The 25,008-nt window shown below is 38.3% G+C and overlaps 1 protein-coding gene across 2 annotated transcripts in view; it reads right to left on the bottom strand.

The window, feature by feature from the left end:
- The window catches only part of BTAF1 (B-TFIID TATA-box binding protein associated factor 1), a 102,986-nt gene that overhangs the window by 71,324 nt on the left and 6,654 nt on the right, over positions 1 to 25,008 (bottom strand). The window contains exons 2-6 of one of the 2 annotated variants that reach the window (XM_003922395.2): positions 20,005 to 20,128; positions 15,647 to 15,761; positions 13,270 to 13,416; positions 2,570 to 2,733; positions 2 to 138 (exon numbers count right to left, since the gene is read on the bottom strand). In XM_003922395.2, the coding sequence (XP_003922444.1) occupies positions 2 to 138; positions 2,570 to 2,733; positions 13,270 to 13,416; positions 15,647 to 15,761; positions 20,005 to 20,128 (687 nt within the window). Of the gene's footprint in view, position 1; positions 139 to 2,569; positions 2,734 to 13,269; positions 13,417 to 15,646; positions 19,042 to 20,004; positions 20,129 to 25,008 lie in introns of those variants that run through there. The other variant, XM_074382573.1, reaches the window with a different exon arrangement.

The raw sequence follows: 25,008 nt of genomic DNA, 5'->3' as shown, positions 1-25,008 counted from the left end.
CCTCTTCTCATTAGTTTCCACTGCATCCCTGGATCTCTGTTTTGCAAATAACTTCGCCATTCTTTTAGCTTTGTTCTTCTGTCTATTGCTCATTCCTGCTCGAAACTCTGAGTCAATCAATTCAGCTGCCTGAAGAGTCTAAAAGAATAAAAGAACGATGACTTGGAATTTTTGAATAGAATACATACCATCAGCCTCAGAAGACGACCAAGTGTATAAATTTCAATACATATATGTCGATCACATTCTTTTTTGGCAGCCTCACACTCTTCTGCTGTATGACCATACCATAATTTCAGTCTCTTCCTCCTCCTCCTCTATTATTCCAACTCCCAATGGATACACCTAAGCTTCTTAACTTTTTTATGCTACATTATGAGACACAAATGTATTAGCCTAACCCACAGAAGGCTTTGAAGAGGTAAGACTTCAAAATAAAAATATCACCAAAAAGTTATGAGAATAAATGTCAACAAAAGAAACTGATCATCACCATCTGCTGAAATAAATTATTATAGTCTTAGGTGATTGGTCCAGCATGCTACAGTCCAACTTAGCCCATATGCCCCTTTCCTCTTAACTGCTTACTGCCTATTCCATTTGCTCTCTTTTCCATTCTCACAAGACGCTATAAAGCCTGTGCGTTAGATTTTTAAGCTCAAGCCTAAAAATCCCTTCTGTGCCTAACTGTAAGATTCAACTGAAATCTATACTTCTGCAACCAGTTAAGGTCACTGGTGTGGATGTTCTGCTGCAGTCTTGATTAAGAACCACTGGACATATACAAGGCAATGCAGCTATAATGACCTATGGCAATAATAAACCTTAAGCAACTTACCCCAAATAAACCTGGATAATGCAAACCTCAAGTTGGCGTTGCCTATCCCGCACCCAATTAATCTGATACGTACAGCCCATTTTCTCTAATACACCTGCCCATTCATTTTCTTACACCATGTTCAATTACCCATACTGTGATCATGTGATTGCATTTTTATTCTGCTTTATTTTATTCTATTTTCCTCTTTATCTTCTAGTTACATGTTACGCTTTCCTTTTTATCCCATTTGTTTGTTTGTTTCAGGGTGTTGCTATATTTTGGCCTGTTCATAATCTTTCTTTTTCCTTTTCTAGTATCTGCCTTTTTCCCCCTTTATTCTGCAGAACTTATTCATCATCACAGATGCCCCCAACCCTAAAAAATACACTTTACAAATTTTAATGGTTTAAAGTACCTCTTGTATAAAAGCAAATAGAACCATTCTCCACTGAAGCAAAGGAAATAGCCAAGAGAATGACAAGACAGGAAATTCATAACTGCAAAGCAGGAATTTTTAATGCAGCCCATAGACCCCTAAAACAATACTGGAAGTCAGGTAAAAGAGTACTGAACCCCTTGAGATGTAATATCTCATTATATGTGCATTTTTCTGAAGAGAGCCACAGCTTTTTACTAGCGCTTCAAAAGAGTCTGTGGCATACAAAAATGTTAAGAAGCACAAATGTATCCACTGAGAACTGGAATAGAGGAGGAAGAAAAGAGTGAAACTATGGTATAGCCACAAAACAAAACAGCATGAAGCTATCCAAAAAGAATATGATCAAGCTGAATATACTGATATATTAAGCTGTATGAAGTGAGAAAAGGCAAATATGGCTTAAAAAGTGTATACATATATATATGTATATACACACACATACACACGCACTTGTACGTATACAGAAGTTTGAGAAATGATGCACAAGTAACTTAAAAAGGGTTGCCTATGGGGCATGGAAATGTGTGTCCTATTGGCAAAAAACTTCCTTTTACTCCATATTGTATACTACTTTCTTGCTGTTCACAAGTCTTGTTATATTTCTCACTTAAAAAAAAAAAGAACAGATCGTAACACTAAAGACTTCTACTACCATAACTATGATGGCCCTTACTATCTCTCACTCTTCCAAAAAAATTCCTTTTCCCTACATCAAAGAACAAAACAAAAAAAGAGCAATTGGAGCAACTAGAATCTTTCAATACCAGTAACTCCTAAAAGGTCTACTACAACAGTCCAGTGTCTGGGAGGAGGGTTGAGCTTGCCTCTATAGAATCTGTTATCAGGCCGGGCACGGTGGCTCAAGCCTGTAATCCCAGCACTTTGGGAGGCCGAGGCAGGTGGATCACGAGGTCAAGAGATCGAGACCATCCTGGTCAACAAGGTGAAACTCCGTCTCTGCTAAAAATACAAAGTTAGCTGGGCATGGTGGTGTGTGCCTGTAATTCCAGCTACTCAGGAGGCTGAGACAGGAGAATTGCCAACCCAGGAGGCGGAGGTTGCGGTGAGCCGAGATTGCGCCATTGCACTCCAGCCTGGGTAACAAGAGCAAAACTCTGTCTCAAAAAAAAAAAAAAAAAAAAGAATCTGTTATCAGAAATCCGGTTTAAAAAGATGTTAAATTATGGTGGCACTAAGTGGCAACAAGCAGAGCTAAGCATAACATTTTCTTAAACTATAATTACATAAGCAAAATGAAGCAAACCCTTTGTATTATTACTTGCAATCAAATAACCAAACGTTTTACCTACAGGTTGTTTGTTTACAAGGGCTGCTGAAGTTGGGGTATAATCCAAATCTTCATCATTGAAAAGTTCTTCAGTACTCATTCCAATTGCTTCTCCCATATTAAGGCCAAGTTTCTTCTGTAATAATTTTCGTTGGCGTGCTATCCTCTCTTTAGGATCCACTTCGCCTTTCAACAGAAAAGAAATACATTTTCTCCAAATCACTTCAGTTTTTTTTCTTTTGAGACAGAGTTACATTCTTGTTGCCCAGGCTGGAGTGCAATGGCGTGATCTGGGCTCACCGCAACCTCTGCCTCCTGGGTTCAAGTGATTCTCCTGCCTCAGCCTCCCGAGTAGCTGGGATTACAGGCATTTGCCACCATGCCTGGCTAATTTTTCGTATTTTTAGTAGAGGCAGAGTTTCACCATGTTGGCCAGACTGGTCTTGAACTCCCAACCTCAGGTGATTCACCCCTCTTGGCCTCCCAAAGTGCTGGGATTACAGGCGTAAGCCACTGCGCCTGGCCAAGAAGTTTTCTAATATGTGCACATTAGACTCCATCAAAATAAAAAAATACATTGTTAAAACACCCTTCTGCCAATACAACAAACCATATTCATGATAATCTCTGAACATCTCATAAACTCTGTTACCTAATCACATCAGAAAAACGGTGTTCTTTCTAGTTAACAAAACATTCTGGAAGTTTTCACTGAGATTCCCCTGTCCCCCAACTGTCAATTAGTAAATATATACAAAATAATAAGATTCAGGTTCATTCCTAGGCCAGGTGCAGTGGCTCACACCTGTAATTCCAGCACTTTGGGTGGCCAAGGTGGAAGGATCACTTGAGTCCAGGAGTTTGAGACGAGCCTTAGCAATGTATGGAGACCCCCCCCCCCACTCATCTCCATAAAAAATAATTCGCAGGGCATGATGGTGCACGCCTGTATTCCCAGATACTTGGGAGGCTGATGTGGGAGGCTTGCTTCTGCCCAGGAGGTCAAGGCTGCAGTGAGTTGTGATCAAAACACTGCACTCCAGCCTGGGAAACAAACAGATTGACACCCTGTCCTTTAAAAAAAAAAAAAAAATTCATCCCTATGGAAACAAATCAATTTCCTTTTACAGCTACACCTTATAAGTCCTATGAAAGCTCTAACCTGGCTGAAAAAACATCTAGATTTTGTTCAACAGTAAAAGAGCTCAACAAACAAATGCTTATTCCAAGGATAGCCTTTATGTATTCTGAGCTGATATAGCCCTAATATCCCAAATAATAAAGATAAGAGAATGAAAGTAGACAGGTTTTTAAATGTCTCAAGTAAAACCCTCAATCCTTCAGTGCAAAACAGATAAAACAGGACATACCAAAGAGCATTTAAAAACAGAAATTTGGGGCCGGGCATGGTGGCTCAAGCCTGTAATCCCAGCACTTTGGGAGGCCGAGACAGGTGGATCACGCAGTCAAGAGATTGAGACCATCCTGGTCAACATGGTGAAACCCCGTCTCTACTAAAAATACAAAAAATTAGCTGGGCATGGTGGCGCGTGCCTGTAATCCCAGCTACTCAGGAGGCTGAGGCAGGAGAATTGCCTGAACCCAGGAGGTGGAGGTTGCGGTGAGCCGAGATCGCGCCATTGCACTCCAGCCTGGGTAACAAGAGCGAAACTCCGTCTCAAAAAAAAAAAAAAAAACAGAAATTTGGCCTTAAAACAGCTAAGCTGTAAAAGACAGTTATACCTTATTGAAAAAAATTTGACATTTAAAAAATAATGATCTGCTTCTGATAATGGCTAAGTTAGTTCCTACTGGACTAACCTTTACACATAACAAACTCTGGCCAAAACGGAAAAAACAGACTACCTAAACGCACTAGGGAAAAAAAAAAGGCATTGCTTAGGTGAGTTGTCAGTACTTAAAAAGATGGAAATGGCATGAAAAGCAGCCATATATATATAAGTTTCCCCTTTTTGTAGTGTTTAGCCTGAAGATACACCTAGTTCATGAAATGTGGTGGCTAAAATTTGAATTTAATACCTAGTCGTCTTTTTTTTACCCACCCACCAAAGGACAAGGTCTCTCACTTCAATACCCAGATTGGAGTGCAGCAGGCATAATCATAGCTCACTGCAACCTCAAACTTCTGGACTTAAGTGATCCTCCTGCTTCAGCCTCCTGAATAGCCAGGACTATAGGTACACATCACCGTTCCTGGCTAATTCTTTTTTTAATTTTTATTTTTAGAGATGGGGCTTACTATGTTTGCCCAGTCTTGTTTTGAACTCCTAGCCTCAAGTAGTCCTCCTGCCTTGGCCTAACAAAGTGCTGAGAGTACAGGCATGAGCCACTGCACCTGGCCAAAACCCACAGTCCTTCTGGCTTGAAGAATGAGGAGAGAGTTAGGGGCCATTACAACCCCAGGAAGGTAGAAAAGGAAAACCCCAAAAAGAGAAGGCCACAGAGAAGGTGGCCAAAATTCTTTGTAAACTCAGCCCAAATCTCTGGTTGATCCCTGAACTATGCATGCACAGCTCCAAACAATGCAGCTAAAGCTAAAATCTAAAAAGCTAAAATTGAGATTTGAGCTATTGCCCACAGCAAAGAACAATGAGTTTGCAATTTTGAGTTCCACCAAATTAAGTATCTGCTAAAACAAGCAAGCAAAAACAAGCAAAACAATCTATGGAAGAATATAACAGAATCTAGTCTGCACTGCGTAACATTCATAATGTACAGAATAAAAGACAAAATTAGGGCTGGGCATGGTGGCTCAAGCCTGAAATCCCAGCACTTCGGGAGGCCGAGGCGGGTGGATCACGAGGTCGAGAGATCGAGACCATCCTGGTCAACATAGTGAAACCCCGTCTCTACTAAAAATACAAAAAACTAGCTGGGCGTGGTGGCACGTGCCTGTAATTCCAGCTACTTAGGAGGCTGAGGCAGGAGAACTGCCTGAGCCCAGGAGGCGGAGGTTGCGGTGAGCCGAGATTGCGCCATTGCACTCCAGCCTGGGTAACAAGAGTGAAACTCTGTCTCAAAAAAAAAAAAGACAAAATTAAACAAAAGCAAAGCAAAGAAAATGCAATACATTTTCAAAAGAAAGACAATTAACGGAGACCAACTCTGAGATGACTCAGATGTTAGAATTAGAAGGTTTCAGGGTTTTTGTTTGTTTTTTGAGACAGGGTCTTGCTGTGCTGGTTAGGCTTACTGGAGGCTTGTCCTCCCCAGGTTCAAGCAATTCTCTCACCTCAGCCTCCTGAGTAGCTCGGATCATAGGCATGTGCCACCACACACAGCTAATTTTTTCTTTCTTTTTCTTTTTTTTGTGGAGGTGGGGTCTCTCTAGATTGTCCAAGCTGGTCTCAAACTCCCGGGCTCAAGAGATCTTCCTTCCCCACTTGGCCTCCCAAAGTTTTGGGATTACAGACCTGAGCTATTGTACCCAGCCAGAATGCAAGATTCGTAAGCAACTAATATAATGATGCTCAATGTAAACGATACTGTCACAATGAATGAAAGACAGGATACCTCAGTAGAGAAACAGAAACTATAAAAAAGAACCAGCTTGGGCGCAGTGGCTCACATCTATAATCCCAACAGTTTGGGAGGCTGCAGGAGGAGGATCACTTTAGCCCAGGAGTTCAAGACCAGCTTAGGCAACATGGCTAAATTCTATTCATACAAAAAATAAAAATAAAAATAAAAAATTATAAACTTTAAAAGAGTGAATTAAATAATGTACAAAATACGCCAATACAAGCTGGGCGCAGTGGCTCACGCATGTAATCCCAGCACTTTGGGAGGCCGAGGCAGGTGGATCACGAGGTCAAGAGATGGAGACCATTCTGGTCAATATGGTGAAACCCCGTCTCTACTAAAAATACAAAAATTAGCTGGGCATGGTGGCGCATGCCTGTAGTCCCAGCTACTCGGGAGGCTGAGGCAGGAGAATTGCCTGAACCCAGGAGGCGGAGGTTGCGGTGAGCCGAGATCGTACCATTGCACTTCAGCCTGGGTAACAAGAGTGAAACTCCGTCTCAAAAACAAAACAAAACAAAACAAAAACAACAAAAAAAAAGCCAATACAATTTTTTTCTTTTTTTTTTTTTTGAGACGGAGTTTTTTGCTCTTGTTACCCAGGCTGGAGTGCAATGGCGCGATCTCGGCTCACCACAACCTCCGCCTCCTGGGTTCAGGCAATTCTCCTGCCTCAGCCTCCCGAGTAGCTGGGATTACAGGCACGCGCCACCATGCCCAGCTAATTTTTTGTATTTTTAGTAGAGACGGGGTTTCACCATGTTGACCAGGATGGTCTCGATCTCTTGACCTCGTGATCCACCCGCCTCGGCCTCCCAAAGTGCTGGGATTACAGGCTTGAGCCACCGCACCCTGCTACAATTTTTTTTTTTTAAAAAAAGAGGTTCTGGGCCAGGCATAGTGGCTTACACCTGTAATCTCAGCACTTTGGGAAGCCAAGGTGGGTAGATCACTTGAGGCCAGGAATTTGGGACCAGCCTGGATAAAACAGCAAGACCCTCATCTCTACAGAAAAAAAACTTAAAATTGTTTTAATTAAAAAATTGAAAAAACATTAAATTTTTTTAAATGAAGAAGTTTAATTTTTAAATTAAAATTAAATTAAATTTAAATTTAATGGTGGCACATGCTCATGGTCCTAGCAAGATGGGAGGATTGCTTGAGCCCAAGAGTTCAATGCTGCAGTGAGCTATGACGTTAGCCTGAACTCCAACCTGGACAACAGAGAGCCAGTCTATTAAAAAACAAATAAATAATAAATAGTTCTAAAACTGAAAATATCTGAAAAAAAATTTTTTTAACCACTGGATAGACTTAACAGCTTAATGGAAGATAACAGGACAAAGTGCAAGTGAACTTAAAGCAATACAAAATGCCCAATCTAAAGAACAAAGAGAAGAAAAGATATAAAGAAACAAAAGCCCAAATATGAAATTAAAAAAAAATTCTATTTATGATAGCAACTTGTATTCTGTAAACTATAAAATATAGTGAAAAAATTTAAAAACTAAGTAAATGAAAATGTTCATGCATCGTAAGAGTAGGTATTGTTCATATACTAATATTTTCCAAATACATATAAAGATTCAACACAATTGCTATCAAAATCCCAGCTGGCTTTTTTTGCAAACACTGTCAGACTGGTCCTAAAATTCATATGGAAATGCAAGAGATTCAGAATAACCAAAAAAATCTTGAAGAATAGAAACAAAGTTGGAGGCTCAAGTGTCTTGATTTCAAAACTTACTACGATGCAACAATTAAGTCAGTGTGGGACATGTGTAAAAAAGGACATCAACAGAATAGAATTTAAGAGTCCTGAAATAAACCTATGTGTCATTGGTCAACTGATTTTTGATAAGGGTTCCAGAGCAATTCAATGGGAAAGAGAACAGTATTTTATACAAAAAGTGTTGAGACAACAGGATAGTCACATGCAAAAGTGTGAAGCTGGACCCAAAACATATACAAAAAATAACAAAATCAATAAAAGAAATAAAAAATAAAGCTATAAAAGTCTCAGAAGAAAACACAGAGGTAAATGAATGATATGGAATTTGGCAAGTTTCTTACATGTAATACCAAAAGCTTGAGAAACAAACAAAAAATACATAAATTGGACTTAATCAAAATTAAAAACTTTTATGCTTCAAAGGACACCACAGAGGAAATGAAAAGACAACCTATAGAGCAGTAGAAAATATATGTAAATCAGGCCGGGTACAGTGGCTCATGCCTGTAGAGAAATGAACTGACATTTCTCTAAAGATACACAAATGGTCAATAAATGCATGAAATGATGTTCAACATCACCAGACATCAGGGAAATGTAAATCCCAGCACTGTGGGAAGCCAAGGCAAGTGGATCACCTGAGGTCAGGAGTTTGAGACCAGCCTAGCCAACATGGTGAAATCCCATCTCTACAAAAAATTTAAAAATTAGCCAGGTGTGGTGGTGGGTGCCTGTAATCCCAGCTACTGTGGGAAGAAGCTGGGGCAGGAGAATCGCTCAAACCTGGGAGGTGGAGGTTGGAGTGACCAGAGATCGCACCACTGCATTCCAGCCCTCGGTGATGGAGTGAGACTCTGTCTCAAAAAAAAAAGAAAGAAAGAAAGAAAAAGAAAAAAAAAAACAAACCAAAAACGTGTAAGTCATATATCTGGTAAGAAGCTTGATTTGCAAGCATATACTTTTTTTTTTTTGAAGATGGATTCTTGCTCTTGTTGCCCAGGCTAGAGTCCAATGGTGCGATCTGACTCACACAACCTCTGCCTCCAGGGTTCAAGCAATTCTCCTGCCTCAGCCTCCCAAGTAGCTGGGATTACAGCCATGTGCCACCACACCCGGCTAAGTTTTGGATTTTTAGTAGAGATGGGGTTTCTCCATACTGGTCAGGCTGGTCTCGAACTCCTGACCTCAGGTGATGCACCCACCTCAGCCTCCCAAAGTGCTAGGATTACAGGCATGAGACACTGTGCCCAGCCGAGAGCATATATATACTCTTACAACTCATAATAAAAGGGCAAATAACCCAATGAAAAATGTGCAAGTTATATGAATTGACATTTCTCTAAAGACATACAAATGGTCAATAAATACATGAAATGATGTTCAACATCACTAGACATCAGGGAAACGTAAATCAAAAATTCCACTCCTAGGTATCCACCTGGAAGAAATGAAAACATATGTCCACACAAAAACTTGTACGTGAATTTTTATAGCAGTATTTTTCAAAACAGATAAAAGGTAAAAAACAACTCAAATGTCCATCAACTGATGAAAAGATTTAAAAACTGGTTTTCATACAATGGAATATTATTTGGCTATAAAATGAAATACTACCACATCATGTCCATTAGGATGACAACTATCAAAAAATAGAAAATAAGAAGAATTGGGGCCGGGCGCGGTGGCTCAAGCCTGTAATCCCAGCACTTTGGGAGGCCGAGGCGGGTGGATCACGAGGTCAAGAGATCGAGACCATCCTGGTCAACATGGCGAAACCCTGTCTCTACTAAAAATACAAAAAATTAGCTGGGCATGGTGGTGAGTGCCTGTAATCCCAGCTACTCACGAGGCTGAGGCAGAAGAAATGCCTGAACCCAGGAGGCGGAGGTCGCGGTGAGCAAGATCGCGTCCCTGCACTCCAGCCTGGGTAAGAAGAGCGAAACTCCGTCTCCAAAAAAAAAAAAAAAGAATTGGCAAGAAATTGGAACCCTTGTGTGCTGTTGGTGGGAATGTAAAATGATGAGACTATCAGGGAAAACTAATGGCAGTTCCTCAAAAAATTAAAAATAGAATGACCATCTGATCCAACAATTTACTTCTGAGTATATAATCCAAAGAACTGAAAGCAGTAACTCAAACAGATATTTGTACATCCATGTTCACAGCAGCATTATTCACAATAGTTAAATGTGGAATAAGCCTGTGTCCACTGATGGATGAATGGATAAACAAAATTTATACACATATAATGGACTATTACTCAGCCTTAAAAAGGAAGGAAATTCTGTCCTATACTTCAACACAGATGAACCTTGAGGACATCATGTTAAGTGAAATAAGCCAGTCACAAGAAGATAAACACTCAACACAGATGAACCTTGAGGACATCATGTTAAGTGAAATAAGCCAGTCACAAGAAGATAAACACTATAGGACTCACTTACATGAGGCATCTAGAGTAGTCAAATTCATGGAGACAGAAAGAATGGTGGTTGCCAGGGACAGGGAAAACGGGGAAATGGGGATTTGAAATTTAATGGCTATAGTTTCAGTTTTGCATGATGAAGACTTCTGGAGACCAGCTGCACAAAAATGTGACTGTACTTAAAATGCTTAAGATGGTAAATCTTATGTTATGCATATTTTACCACAATATTAAAAACCTGATAAATTCTATAACAATAATAAAATTTAGAAAAGAAAAAAAGTACTGATATACACTATCACGTAGATGGACCTTGAAAATCTTCTCTCAGGTTAAAGAAGCCAGTCATAAAAGACCACATATTGTATGATTCCATTTACCAGTCACATGTCATTTAATGAGGAGTACATTCCAAGAAATGTGTCATTCAGTGATTCTGTGGTTGTGTCAACATCACAAAACCTAGACTGTAGAGTCTACTACACAGCTACACTGTATGGCACAGCCTGTTGCTCCTAGGCTACAAACCTGTACAGCATGTTATTAAATATTGTAGGCAACTGTAACACAACTGTAAATATTCATATATCTAAACGTAGAAAAGGTACAATAAAAATATGGTAATATAATTTTGTGGGACCACCATTGTATATATATAGTTTGTTGACTGAAATGCTGTTATGGAGTATGTGACCAAATATAAAATGTTGAGAATAAGCAAATCTAAAGAGACAAAAGTAGACTCGTGGTTGCTGGGAGAAGAGAAGGACGTAGGAGGATAAAAGGGTAATAAGCTAAGGATATGGGGTTTCTTTAACTTAAAGTGACGAAAATGTTCTAAAATTGACTGTGGTGATAGTTACACGTATCTGTGAATATATTAAAAACCACTGAATTGTACACTTTAAATGATGAATTATACAATGTATAAATTATATCTCAATAAAGCTGTTTGAAAATTTTTCAAAGATTGCTCTAACCAGGAGGGAAAAACACTAGGCATCCAAAAGACTGCTTGCTCACAACCCCAATACACTTACACAGAGCCTAAAATTGGTCCTCTGATTCCAGGGGAAGTCCTATTTAGGAAAATAACCTACACAACCAGATGCAAAGAAAGGAAATCCAGACCAATACGTATACTAATCATATTTAGTATCATTAACATATATGAGGAGACAAACACAGATCAGACATTTAAAGAAAACCTAGGCCGGGTGTGGTGACTCACACCTATAATCTCAGCACTGTGGGGGGCCAAGGCAGGCAGATCACAGGGTCAAGAGATCAAGACCATCCTGGCCAACATGGTGAAAGCCCGTCTCTGCTAAAAATACAAAAACTAGCCAGGCGTAGTGGCAGGAGCCTATAATCCCAGCTGCTCAGGAGACTGAGGCAGAAGAATCACTTGAACCTTGGAGGCAGAGGTTGCAATGAGCCTAGATCACCACTGCTCTCCAGCCTGGGCAACAGAGACTCATCTCAAAAAAAAAAAAAAAAAGAAAGGCAGAAAGAAAAAGGAAAAGAAAACCTAACTACAGGGTTTAAAGAAGCACTGTTCAGCAAACTGTGACTTAGCACTAAAAAACTGACTTCCTAAGACACTGCAGTTCCCAATCCTCATTACCTATCAGAATCACCTATGAGACTTTTCTTTTTTTGAGACAGTTTCACTCTTGTCACCCAGGCTGGCGAACAATGGCATGACCTTGGCTCACTGCAACCTCTGCCTCCTGAGTTCAAGCCATTCTCCTGCCTCAGCCTCCTACATAGCCGGGATTATGTAGCTGGGATTACAGGCATCCGCCACCATGCCAGCTAATTTTCATATTTTTAGTAGAGACAGGGTTTCACCATGTTGGCCCGACCTCAGGTGATCCACCAACCTTGGCCTCCCAAAGTGCTGGGATTACAGGCGTTGAGCTGCTACACCTGGCCAGACTTTCATTTTAAATACAATTATCTTAACTTCTTCATAGATCTATGAAATCAGAATATGACAAAACAAAACATACACACATATATACATACATATATATATTTAAGTGGCAGGGATAATACTGTCTTTTACTCTGGATAAGAGCCAATGATCTCTGATAATGTATATGAGTACACTAGTAAACTTAGTAAACTTACTGTTTAGTGATATAAATGCAAAGTTTTTGAAGAGTTTTACCTTCATTTTGAGAAAATGCTTTTCTAAAACTTAAGCAAATGATCCTCGTAATTCTCTGCAAAAATAATTAAACTAGACCTTTTAACAGACACCATACTAAACAAGATGAAATGGGTATTTAACATTTTTTATGATTAAAAAAGTGAGTGTATTATTAACTTAACTAGATAAGGCTCTGAATGATTATTAATTTAATTAGCAACAGAACAGAGTGTTGTTCTGTTTCGTCTTTTAGTCAAAAAGGCAACTTATTTACTTACAAAAATCCATTAAAAAATCAAGGTTTTTTCCCTCACTTCAGGCCATTATCTTGAATGGCCAAAAAACTTACTTTATATTCAGATAAATTCTGTAAGTTTAAAAATATTGGGATAATACCTATTTAAGTCTTATTTTTCACTCTTAGTTTTTGCTTTGGACACCAGCATGAGTAAACCCAATAATATCAGAAACATGTAATAAAAACAAAACAATCTCTCAAATTTCCAGAATTGCGAAAACATTGCCAAAATCTGAACTAATCCTGACTTTATAATATATAAAACTGGGATTCTTGGGTAATACTTTATAATTTCTGTATTACATAAAAAAATTATTGCTGAAATATTAGTATGCATCAATTATGCACATATTCACTTAAAGGAAGAAAAATACTCATACTGTAGCTTTAAACTAAATACTGTTGGTTACCTTCTCCACTCATAGCATCCCCCGCCATCTGCAAACTTCAGTTAATTTATATTTCACGACATACTAGTTTACGTTTGACTAATGAACAGCATACCAAGTGACAAATTAGTTTTAAAAAATAAAGTTTAGACTTTCTTCTACATAACCACTACATACCTGATTTTTCATCTTGGACTTCAAATTCGGCACCAGCAGATCCCAGGAGTGATGCACCATGTTGTAACAATCTACATATATCAAATCTGTCAAAATTCAATCGATCTGTAGTAGGTGAATCTTCCATAGAACTTTCAGAAGTAGGTTCTACATGAGGTTTAAAAATATTAATTTGACCATATAGCCAAAGAGTGGAATGAAGAAAATAGCATGTCATTTCTTGGGTTGCATGGGTTACACACACACAAACACACACACATATATATATATATTTAAGAGGCGAAGTCTTACTCTGTTGCCCAGGCTGGAAGGCAATGACATAATCACAGCTCACTATACCCTAGAACTCTTGGGATCAAGAAATCCTTCTGCCTCAGCCTCTAGAGTAGCTAGGACTACAGGTGCACACAACACATCTAACTGAGTGTTCATTTTTGTAGAGATAAGGCTTTCACCATCTTGCCCCAGGCTGGTCTCAAACTCCTGGGCTCAAGCAATCTTCCTGCCTCAACTTCCCAAAGTGCTGGGATTTACAGGCTTGAGCCACTGTACCTGGACAGTAATATTTTGAGAAAAGTAAAAGTGGAAGTAGAAAAGCTTCTGTGGATTTATTTATGATCAGTTCTTAGTTATCTGTGAGTAAGTTGGTGGCTCCTCTTCTACAAACCATCAGAATGTTACTGAGTACAGTATATGTGTAACTGTGTCCAACCACAAAAGCAAAACATTATTTAGATAAAGAAATGCATTCCCAAGTTAAAATGTGTATGTTAAATATCATGCTGTCTTCATTTACTGTTGGAGTTTGAAAATACCAAGGTAACAGCATGAGTTTATTATAGTGCTAAGTTAGAAGAGAAAAATATTCACAGAATGTATTCATGAATAAGGCTAATAAGAATCATCCCTCCTGATACCTGAGGAACAGGCTGGGCCACAAAGCAACTACGCATTGAACAGGACTCAGTTCCCATACTCTGGGCAAATAAGAATCTCCTGGTAAATTACCAAAACCATATATCCATCTGAGGTCTAAAAAAAATCTATAAAATGATCTGTATTCTTTCCTCAAAAAGCTATACAGTTATAAATGTTAAAATATAATTACTCACTGACTTAATTATTTGTTTAGCTGGCATCTGCATGTAATTCATCTGTAAACTAAAGTATAACTACTTAAAAGGAATTTCTATTCGTATTTTAAGTTTTCTAGTGATGACAAGCAAACTCATTTACTAAAAATTTAAAAGCTAGTTAAAAATGTAATGCTACTTAAAAAAAAAAACAACTAAGTCTTTTAAAAATGGAACTAAGTTATAGCATCTTTACATACCAATGTAAGTGGGGACAATGAGCTGAAAAGGAAAGGCTCTTTTCTAAAACAACTTATAACTTCTCTATTCATACATTTCATTTAACGAGAGAAGAAAAATTAACAAAATAACTCAAAATAACAGGTATCGGCAAGCTAAAACTTATGATAAAAGTGATATTATTAAAGTGAGTTGAGGCTAGGCACAGTAGTTCATGCCTGTAATCCCAGCACTTTGGGAGGCCAAGGTAAGCCGATTGCTTGAGGCCAGGAATCTGAGACAAGCCTGGCCAACAAAGTGAAACCCTGTCTCTGCTAAAAATACAAAAATTAGCTGGGTGTGGTGATGTGTACCTGTAATCCCAGCTACTTGGGAGGCTGAGGCACGAGAATCGCTTGAACCCAGGAGGCGGAGGCTGCAATGAGCCAAGATTGTGCCACTGCACTCCAGCCTGGGTGATACAGCAAGACTCCGTCTCAAAAAATAAATTAAAGTCAGTTAAAACGAGATCTAGTTGTACCATTAAATTTTTATTTAATTAAAATGTGCAACTTTCCAGCTTTTCAAAAGCATGTAATTTGTAATTACAATCAGAACACATTTTTTCCACCACAAGAAATCTTTAAAAAGGGCACATAAAGAACAAGTTACACTTACCACTCTAAATATCCTTATATAATTGTGCTTAAATTTAGAAAATAACTGCTTTATACTATTCTCCCAGCAACAACAAGAAAAAATAGACTTTCAAATATTTACATTGTACTGATTTAACTTCTTTTTTTAGAATGTCAATTACTTGAAGGGAAGTAATAACCTTTGTAAATCAAGCACACCGTAGAATTTGTAATTTAAAATTTATATGAAAACATTTAGTATATCAAGTAGTTTTATTTTTTAAGTGTGGTGAAATCACTGTATTCAGTATCATTTCTAACAAAGCTGTACCTAAATGCCTGAAAATTAGGACTTTAAAATGGAAATTATTAAAATATAAAATGTATATTATAATTAATTCCACAGTTAGGTTTTTACTTAAAACTACTTTCTCCACTTAAAAGCACCTTGTCTGGTTCTTGGCACTGGATTCCACTCAGGTATATTTTTCACTATAGCTTCAACAGCTTGTCCTGCTGCGATCCGGGTATCCCAATTTGCACTCCTTAAATATATCAACACCTTAAAAATTATGAAATAAAAGTTACGTATACAGAAATATTGTTTACGCAAGGTAGCCAGAAAAGAGGAATACAAATTTACTTGTTATTAATGTATAATTTAGCAGCCATACAAACACATATATATATATATATAAAACCTTAGAATTATTAAATACATTTACAAGATTCTATCTTTCACAGAAAAATCACTACCATCTTAAAAAGAGGATTCAAGAAACTTGTGGCCAGGCGCAGTGGCTCATGCCTATAATCCCAGCATTTTGGGAGGTTGAGATGGGCAGATCACCTGAGGTCAGGAGTTCGAGACTAGCCTGGTCAACATGGCGAAACTCCACCTCTACAAATAATACAAAATTAGCTGGGCGTGGTGGCACGAACCTGTCCTCCTAGCTACTCAGGAGGCTGAGGCAGGAGAATCACTTGAACCTAGGAGGCAAAGGCTGCAGTGAGCCAAGACTGTGCCACTGCACTCCAACCTGGGCAACAAGAGCAAAACTTGGTCTCAAAAAAAGAGAAACTTGTAATAAAAGAATGTTTAAGTGCATTTTAAAAATAACATACCCATTTAACATACTAAAAAGCAAAGTACATATTATTCATTAGGTCCCATTACTTAATAGGAAGAATTGAAAGTTACAAAAACTCAAGTTCAGTATGGTTCTAAGATATAAGATCATTTCAGTTGGTAAACAGTGTCATGTTTAATGCCAAAAAAAAAAAAAAAAGATATAAGATCAATACACAAAATCAATTGTATTTTCACACTTATTCTGAAAATAAAATTAAGAAAACCATCCCATTTACAGTAGCATCAGAATGTAGAAAATACTTATGAATAAATTCAACAGAAGCAGTGCATGACTTGTACAATTAAAGCTACAGCACTAAAAACATCATTGAAGCAATTAAAGATCTAAATAAATAGACACCTTGTGTTCATGGATTCAAACACTTAAGATTGTTACAACAGTAATATACTCTAAATTAATCCAGCGATTCAACACAATTCCTATCAAAATCCCAGCTGGGTTTTTTTGCCTTTTTTTTTTTTTTTTTTTTGCAGAAATGAACAATCTAATCCTAAAATGTATATGGAAATGCAAAGGACTCAGAATTACCAAAACAATCTTGAAAAAAAAATAAATTTAGTAGACTCACGCTTCTTATTTTTTAGAAACAGGGTCTCTACATAACCCAGGCTGAAATGCAGTGTCTTAATCACCGATGCAATCATAGCACACTGCAGCCTCAAACTCCTGGCCTCAGCAATTCTGACTCAGTCTCTTGAGTCGCTGTGCCTACAGGCATGTGCTACCACACTTGGCAATATACACTTCTTGACTTTAAAACTTTCTACAAAGCAGCAGTGATATAGACAGTGTGGTACTGGCAAAATGATAGACATACAAGTAAGTGAAACAAAATTAAGAGTTCATAAATAACCTATGTGTCTATGGTCAACTGATTTTCAACAAAGGTGTTGACAATTCAATAGAGAAATTAACAGTCTTTTCAACACATAGTGGTGGCATAACTGGAAAGCCACATGTAAAACAACGATGTTGAACATTTACCTCATAACATATATAAAAATTAGCTAAAAAACTGACAACAGAACCCATAAATAGGAGCTAAAATTATAAAACTCTTAAATGAGAACTTAGGGATAAATCTTTGTCACCCTGGATTAGGGAATGGTTTCTTAGATATGACACCAAAAGAGGAAGTGATGTTCAAGAAAGTAAAAAGCTCATAGAAGAGTATATTTCCAAATCATATACTTAATTCCTAATCATATACCTTTGTATAGTTTGGATAACTTGTATATGAAGAACTATCCTATACAAAGACCTTTCACAACCCATAATAAAATGACAACCCAATTTTCAAATGGGCAAGGGATCTGAGCAGACATTTCTCCAAAGAAGATATACAAATGTATTGCTTCTCTGCTTTTTGGCTAAGATCAAGATATACAAAAAGAAAAATAAATACATATGCCTGATGATTAGTCATCAGGGAACTGCAAATCCAAACCCCTTCACATCCAGTAGGATGGCTACAATCAAAAAGTCAGTTAAGAGCCGGGCGCGGTGGCTCAAGCCTGTAATCCCAGCACTTTGGGAGGCCGAGGTGGGTGGATCACGAGGTCGAGAGATCGAGACCATCCTGGTCAACATGGTGAAACCCCATCTCTACTAAAAATACAAAAAATTAGCTGGGCATGGTGGCATGTGCCTGTAATCCCAGCTACTCAGGAGGCTGAGGCAGGAGAATTGCCTGAACCCAGGAGGCGGAGGTTGCGGTGAGCCGAGATCGCGCGATTGCACTCCAGCCTGGGTAACAAGAGCGAAACTCCATCTCAAAAAAAAAAAAAAAAAAAAAAAAAAGTCAGTTAAGAAGTATTGACAAGGATGTGGAGAAATCTGAGTTCTCATACACTATTGTTGAAAATGAAATGGTGGAACCATTTTGGAAAATAGTTTGGCAGGTCCTCATACAGTTACCACATAGTACAGTAATTCTACTCCAAGGTATATATATATACTCTGGAGAATGAAAACAAACATCCAAAATTTTGTACACAAATTTTCACAGCAGTATGTTTCATAATACAGTATCCAAAAAGTGAAAACAATCCAGATATTAATCAATTGAAAAATGAGTAAGACGTACCCATGTACATCCACACAATGGAATATTATTTGGCAATAGAAATGAATATACATGCTGCAATATAAAAACATTAATTTGAGCAAAAGAAACCAATCAATCACAATAGATTACACATTCATTTTACATAAAATGTTTGGGCAAGGCAAATCTTCCTACAAAGTTAGTTTAGTGATTGTCGAGGATCTGAGCATGAGTGAAGGAGTAATGAAGAGTGACTGCTGGTAGGTATGAGGTTTCTTTTTGTGGTGATGTTTTAAAATTAGAGTATGGTGATGGCTGCTATACACAATGGTAATATACTAAATACCACTAAAGTGAAACTTATGGTATATAAATTATATTTCAATAAAGCTGTTTAAGAAACAAAACCAAAGGGCAACAGAAAAACACTGAGAGCAGAAAAAAGAGGAAAGAAGGTGAGACAGTGCTAAAGACAAACTTTGCCTCTTTGGTAATGATTTGATGATGGTAGCCAATACGCTGAGGTCTGAGTTAAGAAGACCAGAACTCACTTGGAAGGCTGGAAAACTTTTCTCAGTTCAGCACAGATTGGGCCTGTTCATTGTTTCCAGTTTCAGGTCATTCAGTCCTCCATTTCTTCCCTTGGGATGAGGAGAAGAAATGTGTTGCCTCTCTCTGTCTCCACCTTACACACAAATACTGCCTAACATGCATCCTTCTTCATTCTAAGAATGTGGAGACTGTAGGTATCAAATCACTGTCTCTCCATCTACATCCTAGTTAGAAAGTTCTGATAATATTTAAGCAGGAATTATGTTGGAAAGAGAGTCATTGTTAGTCCTTGGGATAGCAATCGCACAGTACAGATCCGTGTATGTTGAGAATGGGTTTAGAACTCCCACTCATACACATCAGAGATGGACAGATGGGAATGAAAGAAGGGGATCAGACTGAAAGGAGAGCAATATCCTGGGGCTCCCAATATCTGGGCAATCATATTGCTCCCCTACTATATCCTCTATCTCCCCAACTCCCTTCTTCCTACACAGAGCACTCCTGCTTTACTTTGCATGTCAGGAAATTAAATGTGTAGAATTTGCCACTTACTACCATATACACACACTTTAATAAGCACACAGAGTTCAGTAAAAATACAGCAATTGCTTAAGGGAAGAAAATGGACTAGAATTATGAAAACACTGATCCACCAAAGTAGAAAGCCTCCATTTTCAAACAGCTGATAACTAATAAGACTCTAGCGTCTCATGTATTTCAATCATTGCCCATGAGTACTCATCCATTTGAAGACTACTAACTATGACATAATTATTAGCCATTAAGAACAAGTTAGACCACTAACAAACCAGATTAACAACTTAGTTCATTACCAAATTGGGATAGATTCAAATCTGTGCCACAGGCGAAACGATCTATACCCAAATCCCTTAAACTACTAAACTTGAATTTTAAGTCTTGTGACCAGGAAAAAAAAGGGGGGGCAAAAATGTTTAAAAAATAAGATGATGTTTACCTTTATTTTTGTGTTCCTATCCATGGATAAGTCTCTACAATTGTATTATGCGAAAAGAAAAAAAAGTTCTTACTTTAGACAGAAGATTATTTAGTTCATGGGGATGAAGCTTCACGACTTCTCCGAGTTGCTGTGCAGCAGCTTTTCTTGTAACAGGAGTAGTGCCAGTATCCAGTAAAATAAAAAGGCGATCGAGCCTAAAATAACAAAAATACAGTGGTTTTTCTGAAATGTTTTCCCTCATATGTATGAGTTTGAGTCAATAAATGTATCGAGTAGAAGCTATGAATGAAGACCCACACTAACATGGATGAGCCGGAAGGACATTAAGTGAAATAAGCCAGGCACAGAAAAATAAATACTGCATATTCTCATTCATATATGGAAGCTAAAAAGTTAATCTCATAGAAGTCAAGAGCAGAACAGTAGTTACTAAGCAGCTGGAAGGGTAAGAGGAGGCAGGGGAGATAGGGAAAGGCTAGTTAACCTATTTACAGCTAAATGGAAGAACAAGTTCTCGTGTTCTGTGGCACTGTAGGGTGACTAGAAGTAACAACAATTTACTGTATATTTTCAAATGGTTAGAAGAGAGGCATTTTGAATGTTTCCAACACAAAGAAATGATAAATGTTTGAGGTGAATAATATGCTAATTACTTTGATTTGATCATTACATTGTATATGAGTATGAAAATATCACGCTGCACCCCCATAATAATGTACAATTATGTGTCAACTAAAATAATACTTTTTTTTTAAATTGCAAAAATAAAAAGTGACCTATGCTAGACTACAAGAGATACCTAATCTCTACTCTTGCTATTGGGGTTGAGGGGAGCAGGTAAGTACAGTAAGATATGTGGCAGAAAAAAAGAATAAAGTGCTTTGAGGATTGTGAAAGAAAAAAGCAAATATTATATCCCCAACTATGTAATACTGAAAAGGCTTCATGAAATAAATGGTATATGAGATGGATCTTAGTGGTAGAAAAGGAGTTTAACACTGGTGGAGATTAGGTGGTGAAAGGGTAAGGAGAAGAAATACCAGGAAGAAGGAAAACAAGAACACAACAATAAGAGAAGGGAAAGTGTATTTACGGAAATGAATAACACAGCTTGATTGTAATTCAGGGTACACTTAAGAGAAGAGTGGCAGATACAGCTACAGAAGTAGCTGGAACCCTACTGTGGAGACCTTTTAATGTACTTGCAACCATGAAGGTCTTGGGTCAAGAAAGTAATGGAACTGGAGCTATGCTGTAGGAAGATTAATCTGGCAGCAGTGTGATACATGAAATAAAATGGAAGGAAACTCAGCTGGGTGTGGTGGCTCACACCTGTAATCCCAGCACTTTGGGAGGTTGAGGTGGGAGGATCACTTTAGGTCATGAATTTGAGACCAGCCTGGCCAACACGGTGAAACCCTGTCTCCACCAAAAATACAAAAATCACCCAGGTGTGGCAGCATCCACCTGTAGTCCCAGCTACTAGGGAAGCTGAGGCAGGAGAATTGCTTCTGAACCTGGGAAGCAGAGGTTGTAGTGACCTGAGATTGCACCACTGCACTCCAGTTTGGGTGACAGAGTCACACGCTGTCTTAAAAATCAATCAATCAATCAATCAATCAATCAAAATAGATTAAAGTCTTAAATTTAAGAACTCAAACTATGAAGCTAGTGACACAAAGAGAGTAATAAAACAGTTAATTTCTAAAGACATGCCAAAATTGATTTACTTTATACATATACATACACTGTGCATAGACATATCCCATTTTTTGACACATTTCTCCTTCCTCATTCAAGGCTATCTAAACATTTGCCTTTACCCATTCCTTGTTTCTGCTATAGGATTGGTGAATGGTGAATCATATAGTAGGACCAAAAAAATGGTTCCTTGATCTACTTTTGTCTTGATACCATCCCCCTTCTATCCTCATTCAATTATCCTTTCTCCAATATCTCAAATCAGTGTTCCTAATCCATTCCCTTCTTCCAATATGCAGAGCTCTCTCTCTACTGAAAAGACAAACTGCTTGATCTCCGTTCTCTAGAACACTTTATTTTTATTGCCAAGCATCTTGAACAAGTGTTTACAATAACATTTCCTCATTAAGCACAATTTAATCCACATAAATCAAGGTTTCATCTTTTTATACTGAAATACCAGAAGGTTACCAACGAATTTTTAGGCTCCAAATCCAAGTTTTATTATAAGGCCAATTTTTCTTGACACTTCTTTGACATCTGCAACCAGCTAGCACCCCATTCTTATAATACTTTCCTTCCTAAGGTGCACATTATATCACCCTGTTCTCCAAACTTCTTTCCTTAGTTCTCTTATTCTTATTACTCTTAATATTAATATTGGGAGAATATGGATTTTCAATCCTTGGCTGCTCAACTCTCATCAGTTTCTCCCTGAGGAAACTGAATACCGTTATTTGTTTAAATTATATCCAGAACAAATATTCCCCGAATCTAGGCCATCTGAGAATGCCAATGCCACACTCCCAGCGGCCTTATCATCCTGTTGCCAGATTAACTTCCTAAAGCACCCTCCCCTCTTACTAAATCACTAGCTTACTCTAAAACTTTCAATGGCTCACACTTACCTACCAGATAGTAATCCAAAACAAAATGTATCTCCCAAATGTGGATACTTTTGGTTTCCACAATTTTGCCTATACTGTTTCCTCCACTCAGAATGTCTCTCATACCCCTCCAAGGTAGGGTTACAGTGGCTCACTCCTCCTCGAGGGGGTGGTTTCCTGGCCAGTTTCTGACAGATCCCAGACTGGTTACCAGTCGGGGTTGTGGTGGGTACATACTCTGCCTCACTGCAACAGCAGGCAGATGTGCAGATATTTTAATGGCCCCAGGTGTGTGACTGGGAAATGTCGGGGGAAGGAACAGCTGAGAATATGGGTATACCATCTGGAATTTAACCAGATTCACTGTCAGAGGTGAGCTTCGGGTATGCCTGAGCTTGCTTTTCTGTAAGAGAATAAAATGTGCTACAGCAAACAAACAAAATATTTTCTCTTTGTTCAACTTTTCAGCTAGCTCCCATCCATCAAGATTCAGCGAAGTCCTTCACCTTCTTGAAACCATTTCAAACTACTATGCAATAGAAATTACTTCCTTGGCCAGGCGCGGTGGCTCAAGCCTGTAATCCCAGTACTTTGGGAGGTCGAGGCGGGTGGATCACGAGGTCAAGAGATCGAGACCATCCTGGTCAACATGGTGAAACCCCGTCTCTATTAAAAATACAAAAAAATTAGCTGGGCATGGTGGCACGTGCCTGTAATCCCAGCTACTAAGGAGGCTGAGGCAGGAGAATTGCCTGAACCCAGGAGGCGGAGGTTGCGGTAAGCCGAGATCGCGCCATTGCACTCCAGCCTGGGTAACAAGAGCAAAACTCCGTCTCAAAAAAAGAAAAAAAAGAAAGAAATTACTGCCTTTTCTGAAACCCACATGAATTCTCATCTTGAACAACCACTTTTTATTATATTTTTTGTGGCATCTCTTACATTAATTTGTCACATCATGCCTAATTTTCTTCATTAGGCTTCATCTCCTTCAATCATTCTTGTCTAGCACAACACTTTGCACAATATTCAAATATTTGTTATGTAGTTGATATTTACTGTAACTAAAACTATAGTTAAGCAAAAGTTCAAGTTTCTTGGGGGCAAGTTTAAGAACCAATTTTAAGGAAAGAAAAAGTATGTTATATTACCTTTTTTCCCCCTGCTTCCTTTGAGAGACATGCTTAATCTGGGATAGCAGTATTACATAAAAAACAAGTTGGTATGGTAATGTTTCAGTAAGTGAAAAGACCAGCACAGCAGTACTTCAGCATTCTGAAGAAGGCAGTTATACCTGTCCCAAATAGCAAGCTGAAAAATGCCATGCAGCAGGCACTGTATTCCTTCAATAATTTCCATTCTGCCTCAACTTTCCTTTGGTCCCATTACCCAGCTTCATTTAGAACTCCTGCCCAAAGACTCCTCTCTAACCTAATGCTAATCCTGTCCCACAGCCACACAGTCCCTCTTGCCTCTCCTTTTTGCAGAGCCTTTAATTCCAATGCCATGTAATGTCACCTCTGCTCTCCCACCAGCCAAATGCCCTTAGAGTAGCAGATCAGCTCATTCTCTCATTCATTCCAACCCTGTTTATCCTCACTTCTTCCACCTTGGATGGTAACGAAAATTGCCTCCCTGAATAGAAGAATGGGGATACAAAAATGCTTCTTTGGTTCTCTTGACTTAAAGCCCCTTTCCTAGTTCTCCATTCCTCTCTCCAGGACAGCAGATTGGATATCACACAAAAGGAAGAACAAACAGATGAGCAGACAAGGATGTGACAAGGGGGCAGTCTGACCTGTTATCTCAGGGTAGCCAGCTATGAGGCAAGAAAAAATGACATTTTTCATTCTCTGATTGATAGACAGATGGAGGAGACAAAAGTAACAGATGTCAAGTTGCAAGTAAGGTACCAAAGACTATAGAAGAATAACTTAAGTAAAACATAAGAAAATTATATTTTACAATACCCACTGGTTATACATTTATTGAGAATAAGAAGTCTGGTCCATTTTCAATCTGGATGTCAATTCCGAGAAATCACTAAACAAGACATGATTCATGTAACCTGTGATTTCAGGCAACTTGTCTAAACAGTGCCTAGAAAAAGGAAAAAGTACATGGAAGTGTGTAGAGGTTATGCTTGCAGTTGCAATCTAACCCCTCTCTTCTCCAGATGTTTGCATTATGTTAATTCGTAACAGTAAAGCCACAAAAATAGAAAGAAATGTCATGCATTTTGAACAATAAAACATGTCCTAGATCACTACTTCATAGTTAGTAAACAAATACTTGCTGCATTTCCACTCTAAAACATCTGGGGATGGAGAAAACCTCACCGGTATTTTTAAAATAAATTTAACTTCTCTGCTAAATTGGAGAAGGTCAACTGAGAGAATACGTCACAAAGATGGTTCTGTGGCCTTAACTAAAAAAGCATGATCAGTCAAGAGTATTCGTTTTGTTATATTTTTAATATGTCACAAAAG

Source organism: Saimiri boliviensis, chromosome 12 (genome assembly GCF_048565385.1).
Source record: "Saimiri boliviensis isolate mSaiBol1 chromosome 12, mSaiBol1.pri, whole genome shotgun sequence".
Classification (NCBI taxonomy): Eukaryota; Metazoa; Chordata; class Mammalia; order Primates; family Cebidae; genus Saimiri; species Saimiri boliviensis.
Note: the sequence above shows the minus strand (reverse complement) of the source record. Positions and strands in the feature narration are given on the sequence as shown.